This window comes from Antechinus flavipes, chromosome 2, assembly GCF_016432865.1.
Source record: "Antechinus flavipes isolate AdamAnt ecotype Samford, QLD, Australia chromosome 2, AdamAnt_v2, whole genome shotgun sequence".
Classification (NCBI taxonomy): domain Eukaryota; kingdom Metazoa; phylum Chordata; class Mammalia; order Dasyuromorphia; family Dasyuridae; genus Antechinus; species Antechinus flavipes.
This window is the reverse complement of record NC_067399.1, coordinates 273,610,689-273,637,224: the sequence shown is the minus strand read 5'-3', so window position 1 is coordinate 273,637,224 and position 26,536 is coordinate 273,610,689. Positions and strand designations below refer to the sequence as shown.

The window sequence follows — 26,536 nt, the reverse complement described above, 5'->3', positions numbered from 1 at the left end:
GTCACCCAGCTAGTGTCTGGGGCCAGATTTGAGCTCAGGAAGATGACTTCCTGATTTCCAACCCAGTGCTCTATCCACTGTGCTATCTAACTGTCCTAAAGGAATTTTATTATATCTTAAGAATATGGGAAGACTCAAATGGGCTGATAAAGAGCAAAGAAATCAGGGTCAGGAGAACGATATGAACAAGAATCATATAATTTAAAAAATAGGACAACATAGAAGCAGACTCAAATGCAATCAGCTATGTTGTTTTGGAGCAGATGATCAAACATTCTTTCCTCCTTTTAGGGGTTGAGGTTGAGAGGGGATTATAGATGCCAAATGGGGCAAATGTGAACAAAATTGCTATGTTGCCTTGATTTGAGTAATTTATTATGAGAATTCAAGATTGGGGTTTAAGAGGATACATCAAAGAATGAGACACAGACTGTAAAGTATGTTTAGGGTGTCTGTTTACTTTAATTAACTTCTTGTACATGGGAAGGACTTGTATTTGAGAAGTGAGAGAAACGTTTGTTGTTTTCTTTAAAGCATCAATAAAATATTTTAAAATAATTTGTAGTAAGATTTGGGTTCAAAGGCTGCCTTAAACACTTGCCAGCTATGTGACCATAGGCAAATCACATAAGTTGAGAGTCTCAAAGATAATAAACTAACATAGGTACTTAATGTAAATGAAAAGTTTAGCATGGGATATCGTCCAATTGCAAGCTACTGAACACAAGAGGGAGCACATGGCAGAATAGATAAATGGGTGCAAACCCATCCCTGGTGGAAGGGACGCAGGATGGAAGTTATTTTCTAATTGCACCAGGCTCCAGATATAATAGGTTCCACAGGCAGCATGGAGTAGTGGAAATCCCTCCACCCCTACTGATCTTGGCTTCTTTTAAATCTCATCTAAAATCGTACCTCCTTTCCCAATTTTTCTTCATTCCAGAGCTTCCCCACTGTTATTACTTTTATCTTGCTTTGTATAGGATGGTGTCTTAGGTGCTGCTCCAGGCCCAATAATACTGTCACTTTCTCTCTCTCTGGGGCTTCACTGGAACAAAAGAACCTTTTACTTTGTACAAAAGAGCTCTTACCTTTTTCCTTGAGTACCTCAATCCAATCACAGGGATTTTTCTGAGATAGTCCCAAAGTATGCTCCCGGTATTTTTTTCTTTTCCTTACTTTCCCTTCTCTGTATAAATCCTGGGTTCCCTCTTTCCCTTAAGGAGGAAGCCTGCAGGGTGTCTCATCCCTTCTCCCAAGTAAATTCCCCCACTTTATTTGGAGATGGTTTGAACTTAAACCCTCAACATCCCTCCCTCCTCACCCCCCCTCCCCCCAGCCAACAGTATGTATTTGCATGTTTTCTCCTCAGATTGTAAGCTTCTCTAGGGCAGTGTCTTTTGCCTCTTTTCGATGTTCCCAGCACATTTCCTTGTAGTAGTTTAATCATTTAGTGATGTCTGACACTTTGTGACCCTGTGGATCATAATTCTTGAGGTTTCCTTGGCAAAGATACTGCAATGGCTTACCATTTTCTTCTCCAACTTACTTTATAGAGAAAACTGAGGCAAGCACGGCTAAGTGACTTGCTCAAGGGTCTCACACAGTTACTGAGTGTGGGCAAGATTTGAACTCCGGTTTTTCTGACTCTCAGCCCAGAGCTCTCTCCACTGAGCAATCTTGCTTTTAATCTGCACATAGTAAACACTCAACAAATGTCTATGGAAGGGCTGAAAAGTTGCTGAATTAATATTCAAATCCTTGTCCAAATTTCAAGTCTTCCTCTTAATATGAACGGGATCAAGGAAGTTACTCAACCTTCATGAGCCTCAGTTCCCACATCTGTAAAATAGATGGATTAGACTATGACAACTCCCCCACCCCCAAGTCTTTTCCAGCTCTAAATCTACAATTCTCCTCACTGAAGGTCTTCAATGAGGGGTCTCACACTTCTCAGTTTAGCCTAAGCCATAGGGCAAAGAGTCAGAAAACTGCAATGAAAGCATCTATAATTCAAATCCCAGTGCTTATTGCCACACATCCCATTACATCTCTAGGTTTCAGTGTCCTCATTTATAAACTGACAGGATTGGACCAGAAGTCTTCTAGGGGCTTTTTTTTCCCTTTTAACTTTAGATCCGTTGTTTTGTGTTGTTATAAGATCCCTCTACAATTTTGATATTCTGTAGTACAGACTTTTGTTCATGGATGGCAATGATGCTCCCTCCTGGCCCAAAGTGAAACTACAGCTGCTATTGCCTCCGTCAAATCAGCTCCCTACGAATGGTCTCCCAAGAACTTTTTCTAGGCAGACCAAGTGCTTTCCTAATCTCTCTCCACCAGGTAGATGTCACCTTGGATAGGGGGCTTAGACTCAGGAAGATCTAAATTCGAATCCTGCCCAGCACATGGACTGTCCAAGCAAGACCCAAAGGTTTTTATTACAGTGAGAGGTGCCTCAGTTTTCTCATCCCTAAAATGAGCTGAGGGAAGCGGGAAACCACTTTCATATCTTTGCCAAGAAACCCCCAATGGAGTCAGATCTGACTGAACAACCATAAAAGAAATGGGGGGGGAGTAGTTGGATCTAGTGACCCCTAAGATCCTTTCCTACACAAATCTATGTTCCCTTAAAGGGGACACAAATCAAGTTGGAGGGAAGGGTTTTTCTCATTTTCTCAAGGAGCACCTGAGGCAAAAGCCTGAGGGAGAGGCACAAAATGTTATCTTCTGACAGAGGTGATGGACCCCAGGTGCAAAATGAATTGGATGTGACCAACATGGGAAATTCTTTACTATATAGATTGTTACAAGATCTTTCCTTTTTTAAAAAATAGCTTTTGGAGGAATGGTAGAAGGGACAGATAATAGCTTCTGTAAATTGTTTAAAATATATGATGTGTTTAACCTATGTCAGATTGCTTGCTGTCTTGGGGAAGGGGGAAAGATAAGGAAAAGAGGGGAAAAAATTTAGAACACAAAGTTTTACAAAAACTATCTTTACACCAAAAAAAAAAAAAAAGAAAGAAAGAAAAAACACACGATGAACCACAAACAAATATGAGGAAAGACCCTAAGACAAAGAAATATACTGGGATACCCAGACTCCCACTGGGTGAGGAGGATATCTCATGTCAGCCTCTTGGTGCTTATGTCACCACCATAGAAAGAATAAACCAAAAAAACCTTTCTGCTGACATCAATCCCCTTTCCCCTCCTTACACCTTCCCATCCCCCATCCCTTCCCCTGGGGTGGTCAAACTTGGCAATTCTCTCCTCCCACGTGGGTTGGAGCAGTTTCGGGAGAGGCAGGGGAACCTGTTGAGCAGGGCAGCCCAAGTCTAAACCGGTCAGACAGGAGAGGTCCCCACGGAGACATCACCTCTCATCCTCCTCCCTCAACCCTTTCCCCCCCTAGCCCGGATTACAGACATCAGATAGAAAGAGGCACCTCGGACCCATAGCTTTTTATTACAATGAGGGAAGAGGTGGCAAAGACTGGGGAGTGGGGGGTGATGACTCCTCTGGAGGAAAATAACATCCCTTCATTGAGGAAGAGACCGAGGGGAAGGCAGAGGGAGTTTTCAAACTCCTCTCCCTTTCAGCTCTTCTACACCATCATGCTCAAGCCCAGACATTAGGTACAAGAGCTGCCAGACCTCTTCAGGCCCAGAAGAGGAAGCTGGACTAGAGACAGGAACACAGAGACAGGCTCCAGTCCCTGCTCATTAAATAAACAAAAACAAACTTTATATACAGGCTCCCAGCAGGGTGACTGGGAGGGGGCAGACAAAGGGAGCCTAAGCATAATGAGGTAATCAGGAAGGAAAGGACAGATCCTGGAGGTAGGAGCAGCTCCGGCCGCCACCTGGCTGTCACGGTACCACCTCCCCTCCTCTACCCTGCCATGTGCGTAAGAGCTCTGGGGAAGGAAGGGAAAGGGTAGAATCACAGACCATTTTGTAAAGGAAGAGAATGCAATTTTCCCAGTCCGAAGTAGGTGACAGGACCTTCCAAACAGGGCATTCTGTCTTCATTTGCCTACTCAAGTCTCTTGCAATGCCAACTGTGTTTCCAGCCCCACAGCCAAGGCAGCTGTACCAAGGAAGGGCAGGAGATTTGGGCTCCAAAACAGAACCAAATACAATAGGAAATGAGGGGGAGGACCTTAAGCCCAATTTTTCTCCGCCCTGTCCTCCATTCTTGATAATGAAGGAAACGAAGGATGGGGACTCAGTCGAGTTAGAGCTGGCCAGAAATGCCGCCTCACAACACCCAGGATAACCCTGGCCGGGAGGGGTCTGACCAAGTGCCCCATGTCTTCAGTGGTAGAGACTGAGAAGCTGACTGGCCCTCCATTCTTGATGGGACAGAAACTAAGGAGGGGGTTGGGGGCAAGGTTAAGGTAAGCCAGAACTCATAGCCCACAGTACCCAGGGGAGACCCCAGCTCAGAGGGGTCTAGTGGTATGGTTGTAGACCAAGTGTTCTGTGTCCTCTGTGGTGGAGATCGTGGAGCTGGCTGGCGTAGGGGGAGGGAGGTGCTGATGGAGGGGGTGATGACCTCGGAGGCTTCTGTTCATATAGTTTTTGAAGAAGCAATAGCCTAGGATGGTGACCACAATCACAATACAGGTCCCCAGGAGCACAGCCACAGCCACCTCCACAGAACCTGGCAGGGAGACATAAAATGGGGGAGGGCAGAGGTCTTGGTCACTCGGTCACATGCTGCACTCCTTCAGTCTGATTGCTAATATTGTAGGATAGTGAGGCTAGATCAGGGACAGAGAAATCTCAAAACCCTGGGCAAGTGAGGAAGATTTTTATCTCCCAGACTCCGGGGCATCAGACTAGGTGGGAGTTTAAAGGAATGGTTCTATATAAGAATAAGGCTCACCTGAGTTTGGATGCAGGGATTCTCGTCGAAGGCCAAACACATCTTTCTCTGCAAAGATGGGGGGGAGGGAAATTATGATTAAAAAAAATTTATGTTTCCCCAATTACATGTGAAAATAATTTTTAACTTTTTTTTTAAGTTCTGAGTTCCAAACTCTATCCCTTCCTCTCCCAGAGACAGAAAGCAATCTGACAGAGGTTATAGGAAATTGTGATTTTAAAGGACTGACAATAAAGCATGCTTCCTTACTCTATGGGTAATCTATAGATGTAGAATGAAGCATCCATTTCCAGACAAGATCAAAGCATTAAGGTGTTAGTAGCAGTTATTACTTGTAAATATTTGTTACAAGGGAGGATATATCACTGGGAAGTAAAAATAATTTTTTTTTAAAAAAGTGTCCATTGGGGGTTGAGGTACAGGCCTGTAATCTTTACTTCTGGAGAAGACCAAGGCTGGTGAATCAACTGAATTCAGGAGTTCCAACCTGGAGTAGGATTAAAGGCTGTTGGGTTTTCCCACCATATTCACTGCTAATAAGGTAAACCCCCAAAATGGCCTCCAGGTTGCCAAAAGAGGAGTAAGCAGGTTCAATGAGAAAAAATGAGAGCAGATGAAAACTTTTGGGATCAGTATTGGGATCTGGCCCATAATGCCAATAAATAAAAAGAATATTAATTTTAAATAAATTGTAATAAGGGGAAGAGACATGTCTAATGGATTATTTTAAAAATATAATTTGCTCCTCTCTTGCCTCTATATCCTTCCTCAACCCAGGTCATCACTTTAAGGGAACAGTGAGGCTTTGAGATTTGGGGATGGGGACAGAACAGTGGGACCTGAAACTTTCTTCAGATGACAGATTTAGAGTTGAAAGGGACCTTAGATCATTATATCCAATCCCTTCATTTTATAGTTGAGAAAATTAAAGTCTAAAGAGATCAAAGTTAGTTAACCACAGAACCAGGATTTAAAAACAGGCTTTCTGGCTCCCCTATCAACTCCTTCCCTCCTTCCTTCTCCATTTCTTTCCCTCTTTTTTTTCTCTCTCTTCTTCCCTCCTCTTCTCCCTTCCCTCTTCTTTCCTCCCTTATTTTTTTCCTCCTTCCCTTCTTTCCTCCCTACTTTCTCCTTCCCTCCTTTCCTCCTTCCTTTCTTCTCCCTTTCTGCCTTTCTCTTTGCATCATAGTCTCTGTTTAAGTCCCTTTTCCCAGTTGATTCCTCACTGGGCTCCACCTCCCTCAACCTCATGCTCACTGGAGATGCCTTCACAGGACTTGAGGCACTTTTCCTCATCCAGGAAGTTATTTTTGTTGCCATCACAACCTCCATAGGTGAAAAGAGCACAGCGTTCACTGAATGGGTTATAGTACCATCGAGGGATATTTTCATGGCACAGCCCCGTGTCTGGCAAGTCTACACAGTGTCCTGGAGAAGGAAGAGAAGAAAGGGCCAAATTAAGTCCCTGGAGCTTTTCACTGTATTCCAAAAGGGACAAATATAACTTGGAATAAGGGACGGGATTTGTGATTTCTTTGATATGGGAAGCTCACTCAGCCAATGCAGAGAACCAAGAGGTTGTTGCTTGCTCAGGATCACATAGCCAGAAGGTATAAATCTGGATGTAAATCCAAATACACTAGTACAAAGACTAGGGGCATTTGTCCCATGTTCTATCTCAGTCTGGGACTGACTCATAATTGAATTTGCACAGGATCAGACAGAGGGACTGATGTGCTTCTGGGAATTTATATAAAGACACCTGGTTCTGGACAGGTCCTCCCAGAACCTCTTTGAAAAGAAAGGGACCCAGTCCTTTTCTGCTTGTGACTGATCATAGGTGGTAAGTCTGGCTGACAGGGCTTTGAGTTGAGCCTGTGAGAAGAAGGGCTAGAGAAAAAATAACCCCTGGGCAACTAGGTAGTGCAATGAATAGGGCACAAGCCTGGGAGTTTGGAGTTCAAATCTTAGACACTTACTAGTTGTATGACTCTGGGAAAGTCACTTAACCCTGATTATTTGTGAGGAAAAAAAAGGGATAATCCAAAACCTATGAAATCTTGTCACTTACCTTTGTCACTAGGAAAGTGGAAGCTTTGGAGATCGTCAAAGCCTTTAGTATCTGTAGAAAGAGAAAAGCTCACAGACCCAGCCTTGTTTACAAAGCTCAGTTAAGGGAGACAAAGGAAACAGGGCAGCACAATCCCAGCTGTTACTGAACTTGTCCTAATAGTCTCGAGCCCTTCCTTCTTCTTAATCCCCAAATCAGTTCTTCCAGGACCCCTGACCAAAGAAAGCTCTATTGTGCCCACCCTGAAGACCCACTGCCTTCTGGGGGGCACTATCAAGAAGATCCCAGGGATCACCCTTCCCAGAATCTCACAGTTGTCACAAGCTGATTCATCCGAGGCATCCAGGCAATCAGGCAAGTCATCACACTCCATGAAGCCATCAATACAGCAGCCATCCTGACAGCGAAACTGGGAAGGCTGGCAAGTCCCCAAGCATACTTTTTGGGGAAGAGAGAAGGAAGGAGCATTCATCAGCTGGGGTCCACAAGTACCTGGTGAGCAGCTGATGTTGGAATCAGAGAGAAATGGTGTTGGGGGATCCCACCTAAAGAGCTGGTGTTAGAGACAGGACCCTAGGAACTAGGAACTAATCTGACCTCATTGCTAAGGAATCTAGAGAAGGAAGTGATGGGGGATTGGAGAAAGAAGAGAAAGGTGCAGAGAAAGGAACCTACCTGGATGTTGCCTTTGGATTGAAGGACCTGAAAGAGAGAAAAGTAAGTGATGTCCATCAAATCCCTAGCAAAAAGAGATGATAGAGACCTGAAATCTGGGGGAAATCTTATTCCTTTCTTAAGTCTTGTATAGCAGTAGCTCAACTTCAGAATATCCTATTATTTTTCATATTTAATGAACTACAATGGAGATAAATGTGAGGTTTTATACTAAGAATTTAAAAAAGAATCAACCATGAGTATCAGATAAGGGATGACTTGGCTACGAATGAGAATTGTATTTTCAGTTAGAAGTTAAACTCCTTGAAAATGAGTTTCTCATTGTTAAGTTGAGAAATTACTTTTAAAAATATTTTGTTTATATCGATAAAGTTTGTTTTTAAAACATGTGATATTTCAAACACTCAAACCACAAAGTATACCCCCCTCCCTATCCCAAACATGACAGCCTTGTATTGGCTTTTATATACATATAAATATATATATTTATATATTGGCTTTTTATATACATATATACATATACATATATATATATTTATCTATATATTGGCTTTTTATATACATATATACATATACATATATATATATATATTTATCCCTTCCTCCTTGCTTAGCAAGGTGCTCTGAACATGCATATTCATTCATTCAATCAATCAATCATCAGCAATGGGGTGTGGCAGCCAAAAAAATTAATTCAAATTTTGCTGCCTTAATGGAGACTTAGTTTCTAGGAATAAGAGGTAGTTCAGTGCCACACTGGACCATGCTGCCTCTATCCACTGCTCTTAAGTTTTGCCTTCTGAAAAGAGGTAAAACAATCTCTCTACCATATTACAACCCTTCAGATAACTTGAAGAAGGCCACACCCTGAATCTTTCCTTTGTTTTTGTGTTTTAATTTTTTAAATTATTGTAATCTTTTTATTTACAAAACATATGCATGGATAATTTTTTTCAACAATGACCCTTGCAAAACCTTCTGTTACAACTTTTCTCCTCCTTCCCCCCACTCCCTCTCTTAGATGGCAAGTAGTCCAATACATGTTAAATTATATGTTAAATCCAATATATGCATACACATCTATACAGTTGTCTTGCTACACAAGAAAAATTGGATCTAGAAAGAAAAAAAAAAAAAACCTGAGAAGGAAAACAAAAATGCTAGTAAACAATAACAGAAATTGTGAAAATGCTATGTTGTGGTTCACACTCAGTTCCTATACTCCTCTAGGTGTAGACGGCTTTCTTCATTACTGAACAAGTGGAACTAGTTTGAATCATCTCATTGTTGAAAAGAGCCACATCCATCATAACCAATCATTGTATAGTCTTCTTGTCGAAGCGTATAATGATCTCCTGGTTCTCCTCACTTCACTTAGCATCAGTTCATGTAAGTCTCTCTCCAGACCTCTCTGAAATCATCCTGCTGGTCATTTCTTACAGAACAATAATATTCCGTAACATTCATGTACCACAATTTACCCAGCCATTCTCCAATTGATGGGCATCCATTCATTTTCCAGTTTCTAGCCACTACAAACAGGGCTGCCACAAACATTTTGGCACATACAGGTCTCTTTCCTTTCTTTAGTATCTCTTTGGGGTATAAGCCCAGTAGTAGCACTGCTAGATCAAATTGTATGCACACTTTGATAACTTTTTGAACATAATTCCAAATTACTCTCCAGAATAGTTGGATCCGTTCACAACTCCACCGACAATGCATCAGTGTCCCAGTTTTCCCACATCCCCTCAACATTTGTCATCTTAGCCAATCTGACAGGCGTGTAGTGGTATCTCAGAGTTGTCTTAATTTGCATTTCTCTGATCAATAGTGTGAATCTTTCCTTTGTTGAAGCAAATATCATTTCAATTGATCCTTTTCCAAAAACTACTTGAGGTCCTCGACCAAAAGATTGTGGTACCCAGAACTAAATAATTCCCAACTGCATGATGAGGGCAGAGTTTGATCAGTGTAATATAGTGCCTATTATATACCAAGAACTGTGCTAAACTCTTGACAATTATTATCTCACTTGGTTCTCTTAATAATCCTAGGAGGGAGCTATTTTTATTTTTCTCGTAGAATGGTTTGCCATCTCCTTCTTCAGCTCATTTTATAAATGGGGAAACTGAGGCAGATGAGATTAAATAACTTGTCTAAGGCCAAATAGCTAGTAGGTGTCTAAGATTAAATTTGCAGTTCTGATTTCAAGACTCAGTGCTCTATCCACTTTGCTACCTAGCTGTCCCCTCATCTATAGTTACTGTAAAATGAAAGGGTTAGATTAGAGGATCTCTAAGGCTGAATCTATGATTCTGTGATAGATTAGCCAAGAGGAAGATTTAGAATTGATATCAGGGGAAAAAAAAAATACCTCAACAACTTTCCTAATAATTAAAGCTGACTAAAAAAGTGACTGATTTTCACCAAAAAATGATGGGATTGTATATTGTTGTCAAGATAGGAAGGAAAAAAGTGCACTTTAACTTTCTAGTTCTGATCAATTGCTTTCTTTTGTTGTTTCAGTCATGTTCAACTCTTTGTGATCCTATTTTAGGGTTTTCTTGGCAAAAAATAATGGAATGGTTTGCCATTTCCTTCTCCAGTTCATTTTACAGATGAGGAAATTGACACAGACAGGATAAAGTGACTTGCCCAAAGTCATATAGCTAGAAAATGTTTAAGGCTAGATTTGAATTCATGAAGATGAGTCTTCTCAATTCCAAGTCTAGGGTTCTATCCATTGAGCCATCTAGCTCTCTTTAAAAAATTTTGGTGCTTATTTTTTTATACTATCACTTTTGCCCCCTAGCTACTTCCTCTTCCCATCAGATTCTCCCTTTCCCTAAGCCAGGCACTTTCTCAATTTCTTCCCACTCTTTCCTTCCCATTCCAACCCTTTCCACCAGCTCACCTTGTACATCTTTACAGGCCATCTTGCACTCCTCTTCCCTAAGGTAGTTATTCTTGTTGCCAAGGCAACCACCATAGACAAAACTTTTGCAGAGCTGCTCAGTGGGATCATAGTACCATCGGGGGAAAGAGCCTCGGCAACGGCCCACTTTCTTGGGTGCTAGGCAGTGTTCTGGGAAAAAGAGGGGCAAGTCATTTAGCCATCTAAAGGAGATATTTGGGTACCTAGGGCACTGTGCTCCTATCTTTTTGGTCGTTAACCCTTCTTCTCCTGGACTCATCCTTTACCTTCTGTCTGCTTAGATGACAGGACAGTGATAGTGAAGTTGGCAGTATCCTGATTTTGGTCAGGCTCCTTTACAGTCAACTGAAAGACGTAAGTTCCTTCTTTTAGTTGTGAGAGTTCTAGTTGATCAGGATCCTTTTTCTATAGGAAAAAAAAAAAAAAAGGATGGGGGTGAGCTTTAGATCTATTCTTCATCTCCCTCTGTAATAAGTCCCTGCAGATCTGAAGACATCTTTTATCTCTATCTCTCCATAATCACTAAAGAAATCTTGTGATACCAGAATAGGGGAATCATAGAGGGAGATCAGGTGAGGGATAGTCCTACCCTCAGGTATGGGAATTTTTAATTAATGAGGTTATAAAAATTATTTTAGGCAGTGGTGTGTTGGTAAATATTTAGCAATTGGCTCTACACACATACACAATACACACACTTTTAGGTTAATTCTTCATTATTAGTATTTTTTCAATAACTTACTTAAATCTAGATAACCAAAAATCCAGCCTGCAGATTTCCAAGGTGTGAATGCTCATACTGAGTATTTAAGTCAGTTCTCTTGAGTTGATTCTAGCAAAACCATATCTTTGGTTTTAGGGCACCCAAAAGCAACTGTTTCTGGGACTCAGGCACCTCCCGAATTGAACAATGACTCCAAGGATATAGAGTTAAAAGCTGGGAGAGGGTGCCAATGATTTGAATAATGCTCCCAAAGTCCTACCATCCCAGATTCCATCACAGCTCCTCACCTGTATCTTCACATCAGCATCTCCTTGGATAAGTTGCCAGTCAGTATTCTCTGTACCCTGGAGCACTAGGGGCTCCTGAGGTTGTACCTTTATTTCCATGCCAGCCCAAGACTTGGGAAGGTGAGCTCCTGAGGGAAAAAGGAGAAATGGGTTAGGGTGAACTTTTTCCCCCAAGGAATGATTTTTCTTTATCTTTATCTTTTCTTATGATATTCAAACATACAGATGAGCTTAGAAACTCCATCAAATCAATCAACAAGCATTTATTAATTTTGTATTACATATGCCATGAAAGATTCTAGGCACCAAGGATTCAAAAAGAAAAATGTAGTAGTTCCTATCCTTAAGGAGATTACATTCTATGAGGATCAGTAGAAAATAATAGGAATGCATCCTGTCCCAAAATCATTCAAGTGGTAAAGCAGAAATTGGTTAGAGGTAGAGGAGGGAAACTCCCAGTGCGAAGGAGGAGAGCTGGTATGAAAAAGGGTATCCACTGTCACTATACTATAATTCTTCCTTTTTTTTTTTTTTAACTTGACAGAAAATCTATTCACACTCCCCAAATTTTTGTGGCACATGTCCTTTCTACTAAAACATCATTCATTCAACAAATATAGATTCAACCAACTATAGATTCAATTCTTTGGAGAATGAAAAAAAAAAAAAGGATAGGACTCACAGAATCTCAGAATTGGAAGAGACCATAAAATCTAATTCAAGTATGGGGGGAAAAAAGAGGAACTCATCACTTCCTAAGGCAGATAATCATAAATCTCAAAATTTGAAGAATTTATAATTAAATATATGTACACTGAAACTATATACATTGGTGGGAGTTCATCCTTGGTTTAATGGATGGAATATTATTATTCTTGATTTGTTTTCCATTAATCACATGTTTCTGATTAAGGGAGGGGAAGTTAGATGGCACAATGGATAGAGCACTAGCCCTGAAGTCAGAAGGACCCAAGTTAAAATCTGGTCTCAAGACACTTAAACTCTTCCTAGCTGTGTGGTCCTGGGCAAATCACTTAACCCCAATTGCCTCAGTCAAAAAAAAAAAAAAAAAAAAGATTAAATGGAGTTCAGCTAAGTGATTTGTTGAATGGGAAGTATGCTGGTAAGGGCTCAGGAATTGAAGTGAATAGCAGTAGTAATATATCCTTGTCACCAAGATTACTTCTGGAAACCTGAAAAAATAACTTGTGCGATTACTTCTATCTAGGAACTAACAAGTAGGCAAGTGCAGATTGGGATGATCAAGCCAACCAGGGAGAGATGAAAGCAGGGTGTATACTACATACACACAAACCTTTCCCCTTCTTCAAGGGAAACATATACTAAATTCTGAAATACAGTGACTTATTACTGCTATTCCAAGAAAGAAGGCAGAAGTCATAGGAGCCTGGAGTAGCCAGGGAAATTTTCCTGGGAAGTTGAATCTTGCCTTGAACCATGGACTTGAGCTGCATCTATACCAATGTTACCACTAAAATGAACCGTAGAGTTCACCTAACCCAATTTACGTTGGACAAAAACCAGGCTTACAGAAATTAAGTGAATTGGCCAAGATCACAGAGTTAATATGAAGCTGATTCAGAAGAAAGATTCCTACCCACCCTATCTACATTACTGGATAAGGGTCCGAAAACCTGGGTCCAGGTTTGATCCAAACTAATTCACCAGCCTTTCTTGATATATGACATACCATTTTCCATCCCTGTACTTTTGTATCCTCCATTCCTGAATAGACTTCCTTCTATCCTCTTCCTTTAACAATCCCTAGCTATTTAAGGCTCAGCTCAAATATTTGTGAATGGTGCAGTGAACTGAGCTGGAATCAGGAAGATTCATTTTCCTGAGTTCAAATCTGATCTCAGTCACTTAGTAGCTGGGTGACCCTGAGCAAGTCATTTAACTCTGTCTTAATTTGTCCACTTTTGTAAAACAAGCTGGAGAAGGAATTGACAAACCACTCCAGGATCTCTGCCAAATGGGATCATGAAGAGTCGAACATAACAACAATGAAGCTTTTTCTAATCTCCTTTGATATTAAGTATCCTCCCAATTCTAAAATTTCTTAGTATATGTGCTATATCAAGTCATATGTTTACATATGGTTCTCTCTAGTAGAATATAGATTCTTAAAGGGTGATTATTTTGTTTTTGCCTTTGGATCTCCAGTAAAGTAAAAGGAAAAACAAGTGAAACCAATGTACAATAACAATGTACAATGTAGGAAGATGAGTTTGGCTGGAGCAGAAAGTTCTTGTGGCAGAATAATGAAAGAAAAGTTTGGTATCAAGTTAAGAAGTACAGATTTTATTATTGTAGGTACAGGGAAGCCATGGAATATTTTTGAGCACTAGTGACACAAAGTAATATATTGAGAGAATTTTAACTTGGAGTGGGAGAAAGTCAGGAGATCAGTTAGCCAGCTATTATTGTAGTTCAGATTTGAGGTACTAATTTTCTGAATGAGAGTAGCAGCAGAAGTAATTGAAATGCCTGATGTGTGATTACTATAGAAATCTATAGATAGTGATGGGAGGAGTTTGAGCTGTCAGATATTGAGACTACTAATATTGGGAAATCTTTTTTGTCAGACATTGGACGGGAAGGAAGGGATTGCAACTTAAGGCAACAATGGAAATTTTATTGTCGAGAATCATGGTTCTTGGAGTAGCTAAGTGTCAAAGTGGATAGAACACTGGACCTGAGTGAATTTAAATCTGGCTTCAGACACTTAATACTTACTAACTGCGTGACTCTAGGCAAGTCACTTAAGCCCAGTTACCTTGGCAAAAAACAAAAACAAAAAGAATCATAATTCTGTACATGTAGTGTGAGCATTTTGATGGACACTGCTGACAATAGCAAAGCATCATGGTTTAGATTTAGAATCAGAGGAACTGAATTAAAATTCTGGACCTTCTACTTCCTACCTGTGTGATTTTGGATAAGTCACTTACCTCAGTTTCTTTGCTTGTAAAGTGAGGAGGGTTAGCCTCTGAGGTCCCTTTCAATCCTAAATATGTGATCCTACCATCCAAATAGAATAATTCAGCAGGTAATTTGGTACTTAGGACTAGAGCTCAACTAAGAACCTAGCTGGAAGGATGATCCTATACCACCTCAACTCAATGAGAGGCCCAGGATCAAAAATCTTAAAAAAAAATTTTTTGGCAAGGTAACTGGGGCTAAATGACTTACCCAGGATCACACAGTAAGTATTAAGTGTGGGAGTAAATTCAGGTTCTCCTGACTATAGGGTTGGTGCTCTATCTATTGCATCATCTAGCTGCCCCTTCAGGATCAAAATTCTAATCTCAGAAAAGGACACTACTTAATATGGGTATATGGTGTGCACAGGATTTGGTAGTCATTCAAAGGTGAGGTCTGAAATGTGGAAGAAGATGAGATGGAAGGATAGAGAAGATAGAAGGCAGAAAGATTGAAATTTTGACTACACCCACATTTACAGGACAGGAAGAAGATGCCAACAAAAGGGTTGGTTAGAGAGATGGGAAAATCTGGGTAGTGTCAGGAAAATTGAGGGAGGAGAAAATTAATGAGAAATGATTAAAATGGTCAGTTGCTACAATCAAGTCAGAAAGAGCGAGGCTAGGAGAAACAAATTGTCTGCACAGGAAAAGGAGAGCAGGAAAAGGGAGAAAGTGCTTCATTTTGGTATCACTTTCATCTACCCCTTCCTTTCTGTCCCCACAGTCTGGTACCATCCTCCACAGTGTAGTTATTACCACCAAATTCCTAATAGTCTTCAAACCTCTAGTTCACTCTCCTCTTTTACATAATCTATACCAGTGTGTACTTTTTATTTGCACATGTCTGATCATGTTCTTCATTTTCCCAAAGTCTTCAATGGCCTTCTGCTATTTAGGAAATAAGAGCCATATATTTTTGACTGCCATTCCATGCCCTCCACAATCTAGTAGTCAGGCAACAAGTATTTTGTTAAGCATCTACTGTAAACAAGATAATATTTATAAAGCAAGTAGTATGGTTTCAAAAACTCAGTAGGTGCTTAATAAATGCTTGTTTCCTTCCCCTTTGCCATTCCATGTTTTAGATACTGTACTAAGCACTAGAGATACAAAGAAAGGCAAAAACACTAACTCTGCACTAAGGAGTCTTTCTTTCTTTCTTTACTTCTTTCTTTCTCTTTCTTTTCTTTCTTTCTTTCTTTCCTTCCTTCCTTCCCTCTTTCCCTCCCTCCCTCCTTTCTTTCTTTCTTTCTAGGGCAATTGGGGTTAAGTGACTTGTTTAGTCACACAGCTGGTGTTAAATGTCTGAGATACATTTGAACTCAGGTTCTCCTAATTTCAGGGCTGGGGGGCTATCTACTGCATCTTCTAGGTGCTCCCAGAAGTTCAATTCTAATGGAGGAAACAACATGCAAATAAATATGGACATGCAAAATTTAAGCCTGATAAATCAGAGCTCATCTCTGAGCTCTATCCAGCAGTAGTACTAATTGATCTTTCAAGCTTTATCTTATGCTATGTATGTCCCTCTGTACAATCACTTCACGCAGCTGATCTGGTCATCCATCCTCCCAAACACATCCTTCTTGGGAGTAGGATTGTTTCATTCTTTGTATCCCTCAAATGGTGCCTAGGTCATAATCAATACTTGTTCATTGCATTGTACCTTTGTTCACAGTCAGGTTAGTCAAGTGAGTTTTCAGCTCCACAGATCTCACAAAATACTTTGTTTGTATTTCTCTTATTCATTCTCTGCCCCAGGTGGACAGACCTACGACTGTGAATGAAGCAAAGTCCCAGTAATCTTATGCTAGCACACACATTTTCTCCTGTAACTCCGAAAGCATCTTTGCAGGCATCTCACTCCCACTAGATATACTACAAAGCATTCCAAAGGAAGAGCAGTAGTTGGTAATGTCTTCCCAATTGCACAGGTAAGGAAAACACAAGGGAAAGGAAACTATATCTGAGATTCAGTGAATAATTTCCCTCCCAGGCAAGGACTCCAGGTGGGCTGAGGCAAGTCAGAGGAGGCATTGTAGCACATAATCTAAAGAACTTTCCAGATAAGTCTTAATCACCATTTTTGGAGGCTGATGGGAAAACTCTCAGTCCCTCCCCGTTTCTCTTTTCCTTCCCCTTTTCTCTTTCCCTTCCCCCACCTAGAGAGCAAAGGGCTAGCCCGACCATAAATGAGTTCCTCCCTTCAGAAACTCAGGCCCCAGGATGTCCCCATAGCAACCACAAGCTCCACCTCCCAGATCCATTCACCAGAAAGGCAGAGGAAAAAAGAGGAGGGAATGAGAAAGGAGAAACTAGTATACAAACCCCCTCCCCTTTTCCTTTCTGAAATCTGGGCTGAGCCTAGGCAGAGAAAAGGAAGGAAACTTACTAAATCTGTAAGAAAGGGAAATTTTCCTCCCCATCTAGGGAGGGGAATGAAGAAAGCTTTCTTCTAGATATTTAGAACTAGGTTTTTCCCATCCAACAGCTCTTATACCTTATAGTAGGATGCTGCAATTACCTAACTCATTTTAGCTCCTTAGATACACAATAACTAACTAGACTAGATTCTTACTCAATCCATTCTGTTCTATTGCCTTCAAATGCCCCTTTAAGAATCTTCCAGGGCAGCTAGTTGGTGAAGTGGATAGAGCACCAGCCCTGAAGTCAGGAGGATTTAAATTCAAATCTGACCTCAGACACTTAACTGTCCCAGCCATAAGACCTTGGGCAAGTCATTTAAGCCCAACTGCCTCAGCCAAAAAAAAAAAAAAAATCTTCCTCCAGGCTCTAGTATTACTGCCTAGATGGAAGAAGGGGGTTCTGAGATTGTTTCAGAAAGGAAGAAAGAAGAGTCTATCCATGTCTGCTGACTCCCCCTAGCTCAGGTCAACAGGCCTAGGAACCATCCAATTCCTGGAGGTTTCCTACAAATGGTCCCTGGTAGAAAATTTGCAACCAGGTATAGGAAGTGGTGGGGCCAATTACAGTCAATTACCACCCACCTGACCTGCTACTTCCTTGTGGAACAGGCTTAGTCTCTAGTCCTACAGGGACCTGGTGAGTTAACCTGGGTCCAAGAAGGAGGCATCTATCCTCAGGCCTTCCTCTAAACTTCAGAAGATGATTAGAATGGCAGAAAAGGAGCAGAGCAAGATGAGGAGGCCAACAAGAAAACTTTGAAAGTTGTAAGAACTCTGATTGATGCAATGAATAACCATGATTCCAGAGGACCTGAAACTCTTACCCACTTCCTAACAGTGATTCAGTAGACTCAGGGTATAGACTGAGACGCAGATTTTTGGACCAGGTCAATGCAGGAATTTGTTTTGCTTGACTAAGAATAATTTCTTACAAAGCTTTTGTTTTTCTTTTCTTTCTTTTTTTAATCCAAGGAGGATTGTGAGGGAGGAAAGACAGATTTTTTTAAATTGAAAAACTTAAAATGGAATTTTAAAAAAAGGAATATAAGAGACCTAGTTTGAGAAGGAAAAAAATCAACAAGAATTTAATATACACTGTATGTCAGGTACCATACCAGTCACTCCAATCAAGTCTCCAATATTTCAGTCTCTCTTATCTTTAATTCATAGTCCACACAGTTATCCAAGGGATATGCTTAAGCACAAGTCTGACCATGTTACTCTTCTATTCAAGAAACTCTAGTAAATTATCTTTAGCCTTGATGATCAAAACCAAGCTCTCTAGAATCTGCCGTAGTCTACCTTTTCAGATTTATTACGTATAAATTTCCTTTATGTCAAAAACTAGAAGGCCTCCTTGCTGTTTCTCACTCAGGACACTTTACTTCTTGGCTCCTTGATTTTGCACAGGCTGTCCCCAGGTCTGGAACTCAATCCCTCTTCAACTCTTACAAAATGCATTTTAAAAGTCCTAACCTTTCCTTCATGATTTAGCTCAAATAATACACAGACACACAGACACACAGACACACAGACACACACACACCTTCTTGATTCCTTTCAGATTAACTCCAATTATTTTGCTTGTATTTTGGTTACTCATAAGGAATAGCCTGGACATGTGACTTGATTGATACAGGGAATTAGAAGAGGAAAGTCTATTCACAGATTAAGTGATTTGCCTAGGGTCATACAGTCAGCCTGTATCAAAGGTCTGGGATTTGAACCCTACCATTTGGTTTACCTGGCATTTGCGCTAGCTCTCTATTTGCTGTACCAGATTCAGTCATTTATATACAAGTTTTCCTCTTCCTCCTTGTCCTCAGAGAATGTAAGCTACTTGAAGGTAGAGACTATTTGTCCCTTACATTCCACCAATAGGAAATAAGTACAAACAAGTACATTCAGATGGAAATGCAACCTACATACAAAATAAAATCGCTTTAGGGGAGTGGAATCAGGAAATTCCAGCATTTTAATACAGCATAACTGTCTTTTACTGTTTTAAAACTGAACTGGGGGGAACTTAAACTCAAAGAAAGGGCTGGCCCTAAAGTCATCTCAACTCAGTGAAAGGGTCAGAACTCCAACCTAGGCCTAATTACCTAGGATAATACTATATTACATAATTATATTACCTTATATAGTAATTTATAGCATCTTATAGGAAGTAGCACTTGAGTTGAAACCTGAAGGGAATTAGGGGTTCCAAGAACCAGAGGTGAGGAGAGAGTATCTTACATAAGAAAGACAGAGAATTAATAGAAGAAACTTTTCTCCAATTCCATATTGATGCCATCACCTCTAGACAGCCTCTGTTCTAATTACTGCATCATTGCTATTTCTAGACTTGCTAGTTCCTGGATAAGCTGGTCATGCTGGAGGACAGCAAGACTGTGGAAGGGGTAGACAGGAGAAGATAGATAGGTAGATAGGTACTGAGTTCTTTTTCCACAAATGTCCAAAAAAGAGGGTGGGGTTACCAATGAACCACAAGTCTGTGGAGGGCCCTAATCCCCAGACTGGTTCCCCTGGCTGCCAGCTCAGAGCCAGAGCCAGGAGGTGGGGTGGGCTGGATCTTTGGGCCTGACTTCATCCTCAGGAATAAACAAAGGTTAACCAGGGGCTCAATCAGGTTCATTCTGGAAATCTCATACACACATAGACACACATACACACACCCCTAAACAGCTGACAATCTTTCTTGACAACCACATCAGATGGCTGACTCATTCACCAATCCTTTTCTCCCCCAACCCCAACAAGCTCAAAGCCAGTCTACCTCTTACCCCTTTCTCTCTTTTCATTGAAGCCCCAAACTTGGTCCAGTTCCAGCTGAATCCTTTGGATGTGGGTAAATTTCAACTTGACCAGTAGATTCCTTTGGTTAGTCTAACTGGGAGAGATTCCTCATCCTCAGAGATCCTAGAAGACTGTCATCAGTTTTGCTCCCATCAGAAGTATTTGAAATATCATTTATCCAGTCCTGGGGCCCACCTTAGCTTAAGGTCTTCTGGGAGTTTCTCTAAACTGCCCTGCAGAAATCATAGCAAGCTAGTACAGGAATCTCATCTCTGATACCACTTTTGTGGTCATGAGCATTTAATCTACCTGCTCCTGTTTTCTCATCTTTCAAACTGAAGGTTGGACTAAGTAGTCTCGGTGGTCCTTTCAGCTCCATTCTATAATGGAGTTATAATTTTTTGATTCTATAATCCTAGGACTCGTCAGCATCTAAATCTGGTTTTATCATTGACTATGGGAACAAGCTCTCCCAGATCCCACATAGTTTGAGAGAGCGCATCTTAGAAAACACTCAGGATACCATGAAGCTGACAACATTTGGCTCCAGACCTACAGGAGCTGACTGAGGGCACTGTCCTAACCCAGCTATTTCTGGGAGAACATGATGGGATACTAGTGGGTAAATCCCTTAAACTCACTAGATTTCAGTTTTCTCATTTCCAACATGAAGTCAACTGGATTAGATGACCTTGGAGGATCCCTCTGGCTTTAGAAATGACCTTATATAGATATGGAAGCAATATAACATATTGCATGGCATCAGTAAAACATAAGCTTCCTGAATACAGGGCTTATTTATGTTTTTCAACACTTTTTGTACTGTAGGCACTTAATAAATATTTTTAGATTGGCCTGAATCAGAAAATTCCAGTATTTTAATTCAGTATAATTGTCTTTCATTATCTTAAAGTTGGACTGGGGGGAACTCATTTAAACTCAAGGAAAGGGCTGAATCTAAAAACATTTTAACTCAGTGAAAGGATCAGAACACCAACCTAGGACTAATTACTTAGGACAATACTGTATTACATAACTACAGTATACGAAGCACTTCAGAATTTACAAAATGCTTTCACACCCATTATCACATTTCATCCTTACAACACCTTGGTGAGGTAGGTCCATTTGACAAATGAAGCAACTGAGGTCCAGTTTGGTTAAGCACCTTGTCCAAGATAATATATAGCTACTAAATGATGGAGGCAAAATAAAAAGCCTTCTCTTTCCATTCTCCCAAGACAAATATCTCATCTTTGAACACTAGCCTATCAACCAGCCTTCTACCTGGTTCCCCTTCCTCCTTCTCCCCTGGTGGAATCTCCCTTCCTTATCCTGGATTCTTAATCTTGGATTCCAGAATTCCCCTCTAAGTCATTCTCCACTTTCTCCTCTGCTTTTTCCTTCCGCTTATAGTTACAAGGTTTTTTCTGTGCTCCACCTCCAACAATTGAGTCCTCACAAAGACTCTCTAATTTGGAGGGGGAGATGCTTCTAGGTCTTCCCCAGTCTTCTCCTTTTCCCCGATTTACCTGTGAAGCCTTGTTTCCTCAGCTCTCGGTAGGACTCATACACTTCTTTGGTAAGGTAGTTAAGGAAACCCTCTCTTCTAGAGAACTTGCAAACAAAAGTCTGCTCATACAGGCAGTTGAGAAGGAAACAGGCAGAGATGGCGTCCTCACCCCTACCAGGCTGCAGTTCCACCAGGGCCAGGTTGCAAGTTGGGGTGGTGCAGCAGGCACGAACACAATCCCAGCTCCTACGCACTTCGGGAGAGCCCAAGAAAGTAGCCCCATTGCCAACGGAGGCGTCTGTGTCCAGTACAAAGGCTGGTACCCCAACTGTAAACTGTTCCAAACATTTAGCGCCAGCCGTTTTCCCAGGGGACACAGGCAGCTGTCCAGTCACTATGTCTGGAAGGTGGGACGTCACCAGGAGCCACAGAGTAGTCGTGATCCAGGCCGCGGGGCAGCAGCTGGGAGTCATCTTCCTCCTGGGGAGGATCACCTTCCTCCCAAGGAGGTTCGCCTTTCTAGAGTAGCTCTGTGCTCTGAAGGTGTTTGGGACCTGTAGGGCGGGGAAAGGAGGGGAGGAGAGAAGGTGACATACCTGATCAGCAAGCCAGGGAGAGATCTTAGAGGAAGGGAGGGCGGAAGTGAAAGGGTGGGGGTGGGGGGGAAGAGCTGGAACAAATTGGGGTACAGAGTTGGGGGTATCTGGACATATCGGGTCAGTAGGGGTATACAGAAACTCTCTCTTCCCAGTGAAAAAGTAAAACTAAGGAGATTGAGCACGCCACGAGACCGGGAAAGCTCAGTTGAACAAAGGCCGGATTTGCTCCGATTGCCCGCCTAGATTCCCCTTGAGTCGCTAACCTCCCTTAGTTACCTGCACAGGTGAATGGGGCGGAGTGGGGCCCTTCTCGGTGCTCCCGGAGCGGCTCCGACGGTCGCCTTGTATTTCCCAGACCGCGAGTCCTTCGGCCGGGAACCTCCACCTCCCGCTGAGTTTCAGGTGAAACTGAGTCAGCGGCCACCAGGTCGGGGCGGGGCCGGACATTAACTCTTGCGCCGCTGGCCCCGCCCCTCCCACTGCCCCTTGGTTCCCCAGCTCAGCCGGTTCCCCTTTCCTCCAACCCTACAGAGCAGCTTCCGGGCCGTTCCCTCTCGACCTTATTGTCCCAGACCCCTACGCCCTCGCGCAGGCTGGCCGGGGTGGGGCCTCCTGGGACTTGGGGGATTGTCACCCTCAAGCCCTGGGGCAGCCCCGCGCCCTCTCGTGGTTGCTCTACACTAGATCAACAGCTGCTCCCAAGGGCGGTCCCCCCTTTCTCCCTGAGGTCCTGGAGAGAAAGCTGAATCCCTGGGCTTTGTGGGATCCATGAACTTCCCACCCTTTACCCAACCTTGCACTCTCCTAGCGCTCCCCTGGACTGTGAAACAGAGAACTAAGGAGGAAGGGGCGAGTCCAGGTGTAATTTTTCATGACTCCCGCCCAGCATTCCTAACGCTATAATTGAGATCCCGTTTGGAGAGGGGAGGGTGAAAATGAGAGGAAATTACGAGGGGTCTCCAGTTGCCTAAGACTGAAAATTGGACACCTTGTAAATGATTTCAGTTTCTCGTCGGTGAAGCATTTATAAGAAGGGAAAGCAGCAGTTGTGGAGTTCCCGCTTTCGTCACCTGGCGGATGCTTATTCCAGACCATTCACTGCTTGTCATCCGACCCCTCCTCTTACTCCCACTTCGGAGCAATTCTGGTTAGTGCTTTGAAAGCATAACTGAGGCTAGGGAAAGAACCTTGCTTTAACCTCACTACCCACTACTGGGACTCCAACCTTCTTTTCTTCCTTCTTGCCTGGAGCATTTCCTCATCATGCAATATTAATGTTTATATCAGTGTCTGACATCTAGGAGCCTAGGCTTTTGTGGTTGAGTCTTTGGTTCCTCTCACTCCCACAGTGCCCCTTCTACCATTCAGGCAGTCAGGCTGGATCTTGTTAATGCTCCTCCTAAGTTATCTTTTCTAGGATAAACATCCCCAGTTCCTGACATAGAGTTTTATGTGAGAAGATCTCAAGAACCTGGACTGTTTGCCCTCTTATGGATCTTTCTATTTTATCAATGACTTCCCTAAATTATGATACCCAGAATAGCGTGTAATACTTCAGACATCAGAGTATAGAATGATTATCACTTCTTTATTGCTTGCAGCTATATACTTCACTTGGTACAGCTTAAGGTCAAATTAGTTTTTTGGTTCACATTGGTGATCCATATTGGAGCTTTCTTTCACGGATCTTTTTGCATCTTTGAATTTGTGAAGTTGATTTTTTTTTGAAATCTCATCTTATTATATTCGACCTAACACTCTAGTCTATTGCGATTTTTTTTGGCTCTGAAATCCAGTGAGTTTTGTCTTCTGCAGGTTTGATAAAAATGTAAAATACTATTGGCCCAAAAATAAACCTTTGGAACATTCCATTATATACCACTTTCCAAAGTGATTGGTATTGAATCATTTAATAATATTGTTGAAGTATATATTGGATTACTTGCTGTCTATGGGAATGGGTAGGGGGCAGGGAGAGAAAAAATTTGGAACATAAGATTTTGCAAGAGTGAATGTTGAAAACTATCTTTTTATATATTTAGGAAAAAAGCTATTTTTTAAAAAAGAAAGTTAATCTAAAAACTATTGTTGAAGAAAAATCTTTTTTATTGTACTTTATGTTTTAAGCACAAGTTTGCCAGAAACAATATTAGCTTATCATTATTCTACATCCAGGTCCCTGTAGATAAGAGTACATACGGTCCAGCTGATTTCTTCATCTTCAGTGCCTTAAAAATAGAACCTCATCCCATGATTTAGGAAAGTGTTGTTGACCTACATTCTAGTTGCATGCCCAATTCATTGATCTCCTCTTGTTTTATTTATGTTTAAGCACTTAGAGATATAAATTTTTTTTTTTTAATTACTGCTTTGGCTACATAAGTTTTGGTATGCTGTCTCATTAATGTCATTCTCTTGGATGAAATTATTGATTGTTTATATGATTTATTGTTTGACCCACTCATTCTTTAGGATTAGATTATTTAGTTTCCATTTGATTTTTGATCTGTTTTTCAATGACTTATTATTACACATAATTTTTATTGCATCATGATCTGGAAAATATAAATTTAATATCTCTGCCTTTCTGCATTTGATTGTGAGGTTCTTATGCCCTAATATATGGTGAATTTTTGTGTAGGTGCCATGTACCACTGAGAAAGAAGTATATTCCTTTCTATCCCCATTCAATTTTCTCTAGAGGTCTATCATAGCTAACATTTCTAAAATTCTGTTCACCTCCTTAACTTTTTTTCAATGTTTATTTTCTGGTTAGATTTATCTCTTTCTGAGAGATGGAGGTTGAGATTCCCACTAGTATAGTTTTGCTGTCTATTTCTTTCTGCAACTCACAATTTCTCCTCTAAAAGAATTTGGATGCTGAACCACTTGACACATATATATTTAGCATTGATATTGCTTCATTTTGAGGAGGTGAGAAAAAGGGAGTCCTGCTGCTGCCCAGTTTACTTCATTCTGTCTGTATAAACAACTGCCCTTCCTGTACACAATAAACAGTTCTATTTGATTGAAAAAAAAAAATCCAAGTCATTTATAGCTTAAAGATACTCCTCTCCCCCTCCTTCTGGATATCATCTCTTTCTTCCCCAAGATGATCTTGACAAAGAAAATAATTCTCATATGCTAAAATACAATTTGAGGTTAACATTTCAGAATAATCACTACTCAATTATTCCCTTAACCACTATCCTCAAAGATTCCAAGGATCTCCTTCCTATAATCAGTATCAGTAGTGGCAATCTTTTCTAAATGGGAAAGTTGGGTTATAGAGCCATAGATTCAGAGGACAGGAAGGCAATGATATCATCTAGACAAGAAATAAAGTTTAATTATCACCCTAGATCCATTTCCTGGGACCTTACCTTTTTAGAGAGAAATAATCTGTAACTAGAGAAAGATAATTTTTACATATTTTAAATTGAACTAAAAAGTTTTTTTTTAAAATATAGTTCTATACTTCCTCCATTTTGTGCATCTTATATAGTTATTTTTTAAACATAATCTATATGTATTAATTTTAGGATCTCAGCTTTGTACCTTCTAGTCAGTAGCAAGATATATTTCTCTAGTTAGTTCAAAATATGGTATTCTCTGTGATTTGCTTTTAATACAGCAAATACAGCAAGACAGTAAAATGAAAAAAATTATTCTGAATATTATTATACTGAGTGACATAATAGGGTTGACAGCATTGACTTGAACAGAACTGGGTACAGAAAGTAATGCTCTGTGTAGAGATAAAATCCAATGTTCAAACATACTTGAATTTCCTGCCATCCTAGAAATTAGGCAAGGACCCACACTTAACACCACATACCAAGATAAGATCAAAATGGGTCCATGACCTAGGCATAAAGAACGAGATTATAAATAAATTAGAGGAACATAGGATAGTTTATCTCTCAGACTTGTGGAGGAGAAAGAAATTTGTGACCAAAGATGAACTAGAGACCATTACCAATCACAAAATAGAAAATTTTGATTATATCAAATTAAAAAGCCTTTCTACAAACAGAACGAATGCAAACAAGATTAGTAGGGAAGTAACAAACTGGAAAACATCTTTACAATTAAAGGTTCTGATAAAGGCCTCATTTCCAAAATATATAGAGAACTGACTCAAATTTATAAAAAATCAAGCCATTCTCCAATTGATAAATGGTCAAAGGATATGAACAGACAATTTTCAGATGAAGAAATTGAAACTATTACCACTCACATGAAAGAGTGTTCCAAATCACTATTGATCAGAGAAATGCAAATTAAGACAACTCTGAGATATCACTACACACCTGTCAGATTGGCTAAGATGACAGGAAAAAATAATGATGAATGTTGGAGGGGATGCGGGAAAACGGGGACACTGATGCATTGTTGTTGGAGTTGTGAACGAATCCAGCCATTCTGGAGAGCGATCTGGAATTATGCCCAAAAAGTTATCAAACTGTGCATACCCTTTGATCCAGCAGTGTTTCTATTGGGCTTATACCCCAAAGAGATACTAAAAAAGGGAAGGGGACCTGTATGTGCCAAAATGTTTGTAGCAGCCCTGTTTGTAGTGGCTAGAAACTGGAAA

At 40.9% G+C, this 26,536-nt stretch overlaps 1 protein-coding gene across 2 annotated transcripts; it reads right to left on the bottom strand.

The window, feature by feature from the left end:
* Positions 1–3,452: 3,452 nt before the first annotated feature.
* Positions 3,453–22,469, bottom strand: SPINT1 (serine peptidase inhibitor, Kunitz type 1). 2 transcript variants are annotated; one of them, XM_051977098.1, is made up of 11 exons: positions 22,216–22,469; positions 21,360–21,894; positions 11,592–11,719; positions 10,847–10,985; positions 10,560–10,730; positions 7,643–7,669; positions 7,280–7,405; positions 6,968–7,018; positions 6,154–6,324; positions 4,897–4,944; positions 3,453–4,671 (listed from the first exon to the last, which is right to left on the bottom strand). In XM_051977098.1, the coding sequence occupies exons 1-11, from the start codon at positions 22,384–22,386 to the stop codon at positions 4,451–4,453; spliced, it is 1,788 nt and encodes a 595-aa protein (XP_051833058.1). In that variant the 5' UTR covers positions 22,387–22,469; the 3' UTR covers positions 3,453–4,450. The 2 variants fall into 2 exon arrangements, with proteins under 2 accessions (XP_051833058.1, XP_051833059.1); XM_051977099.1 differs by lacking the exon at positions 7,280–7,405.
* Positions 22,470–26,536: the final 4,067 nt, after the last annotated feature.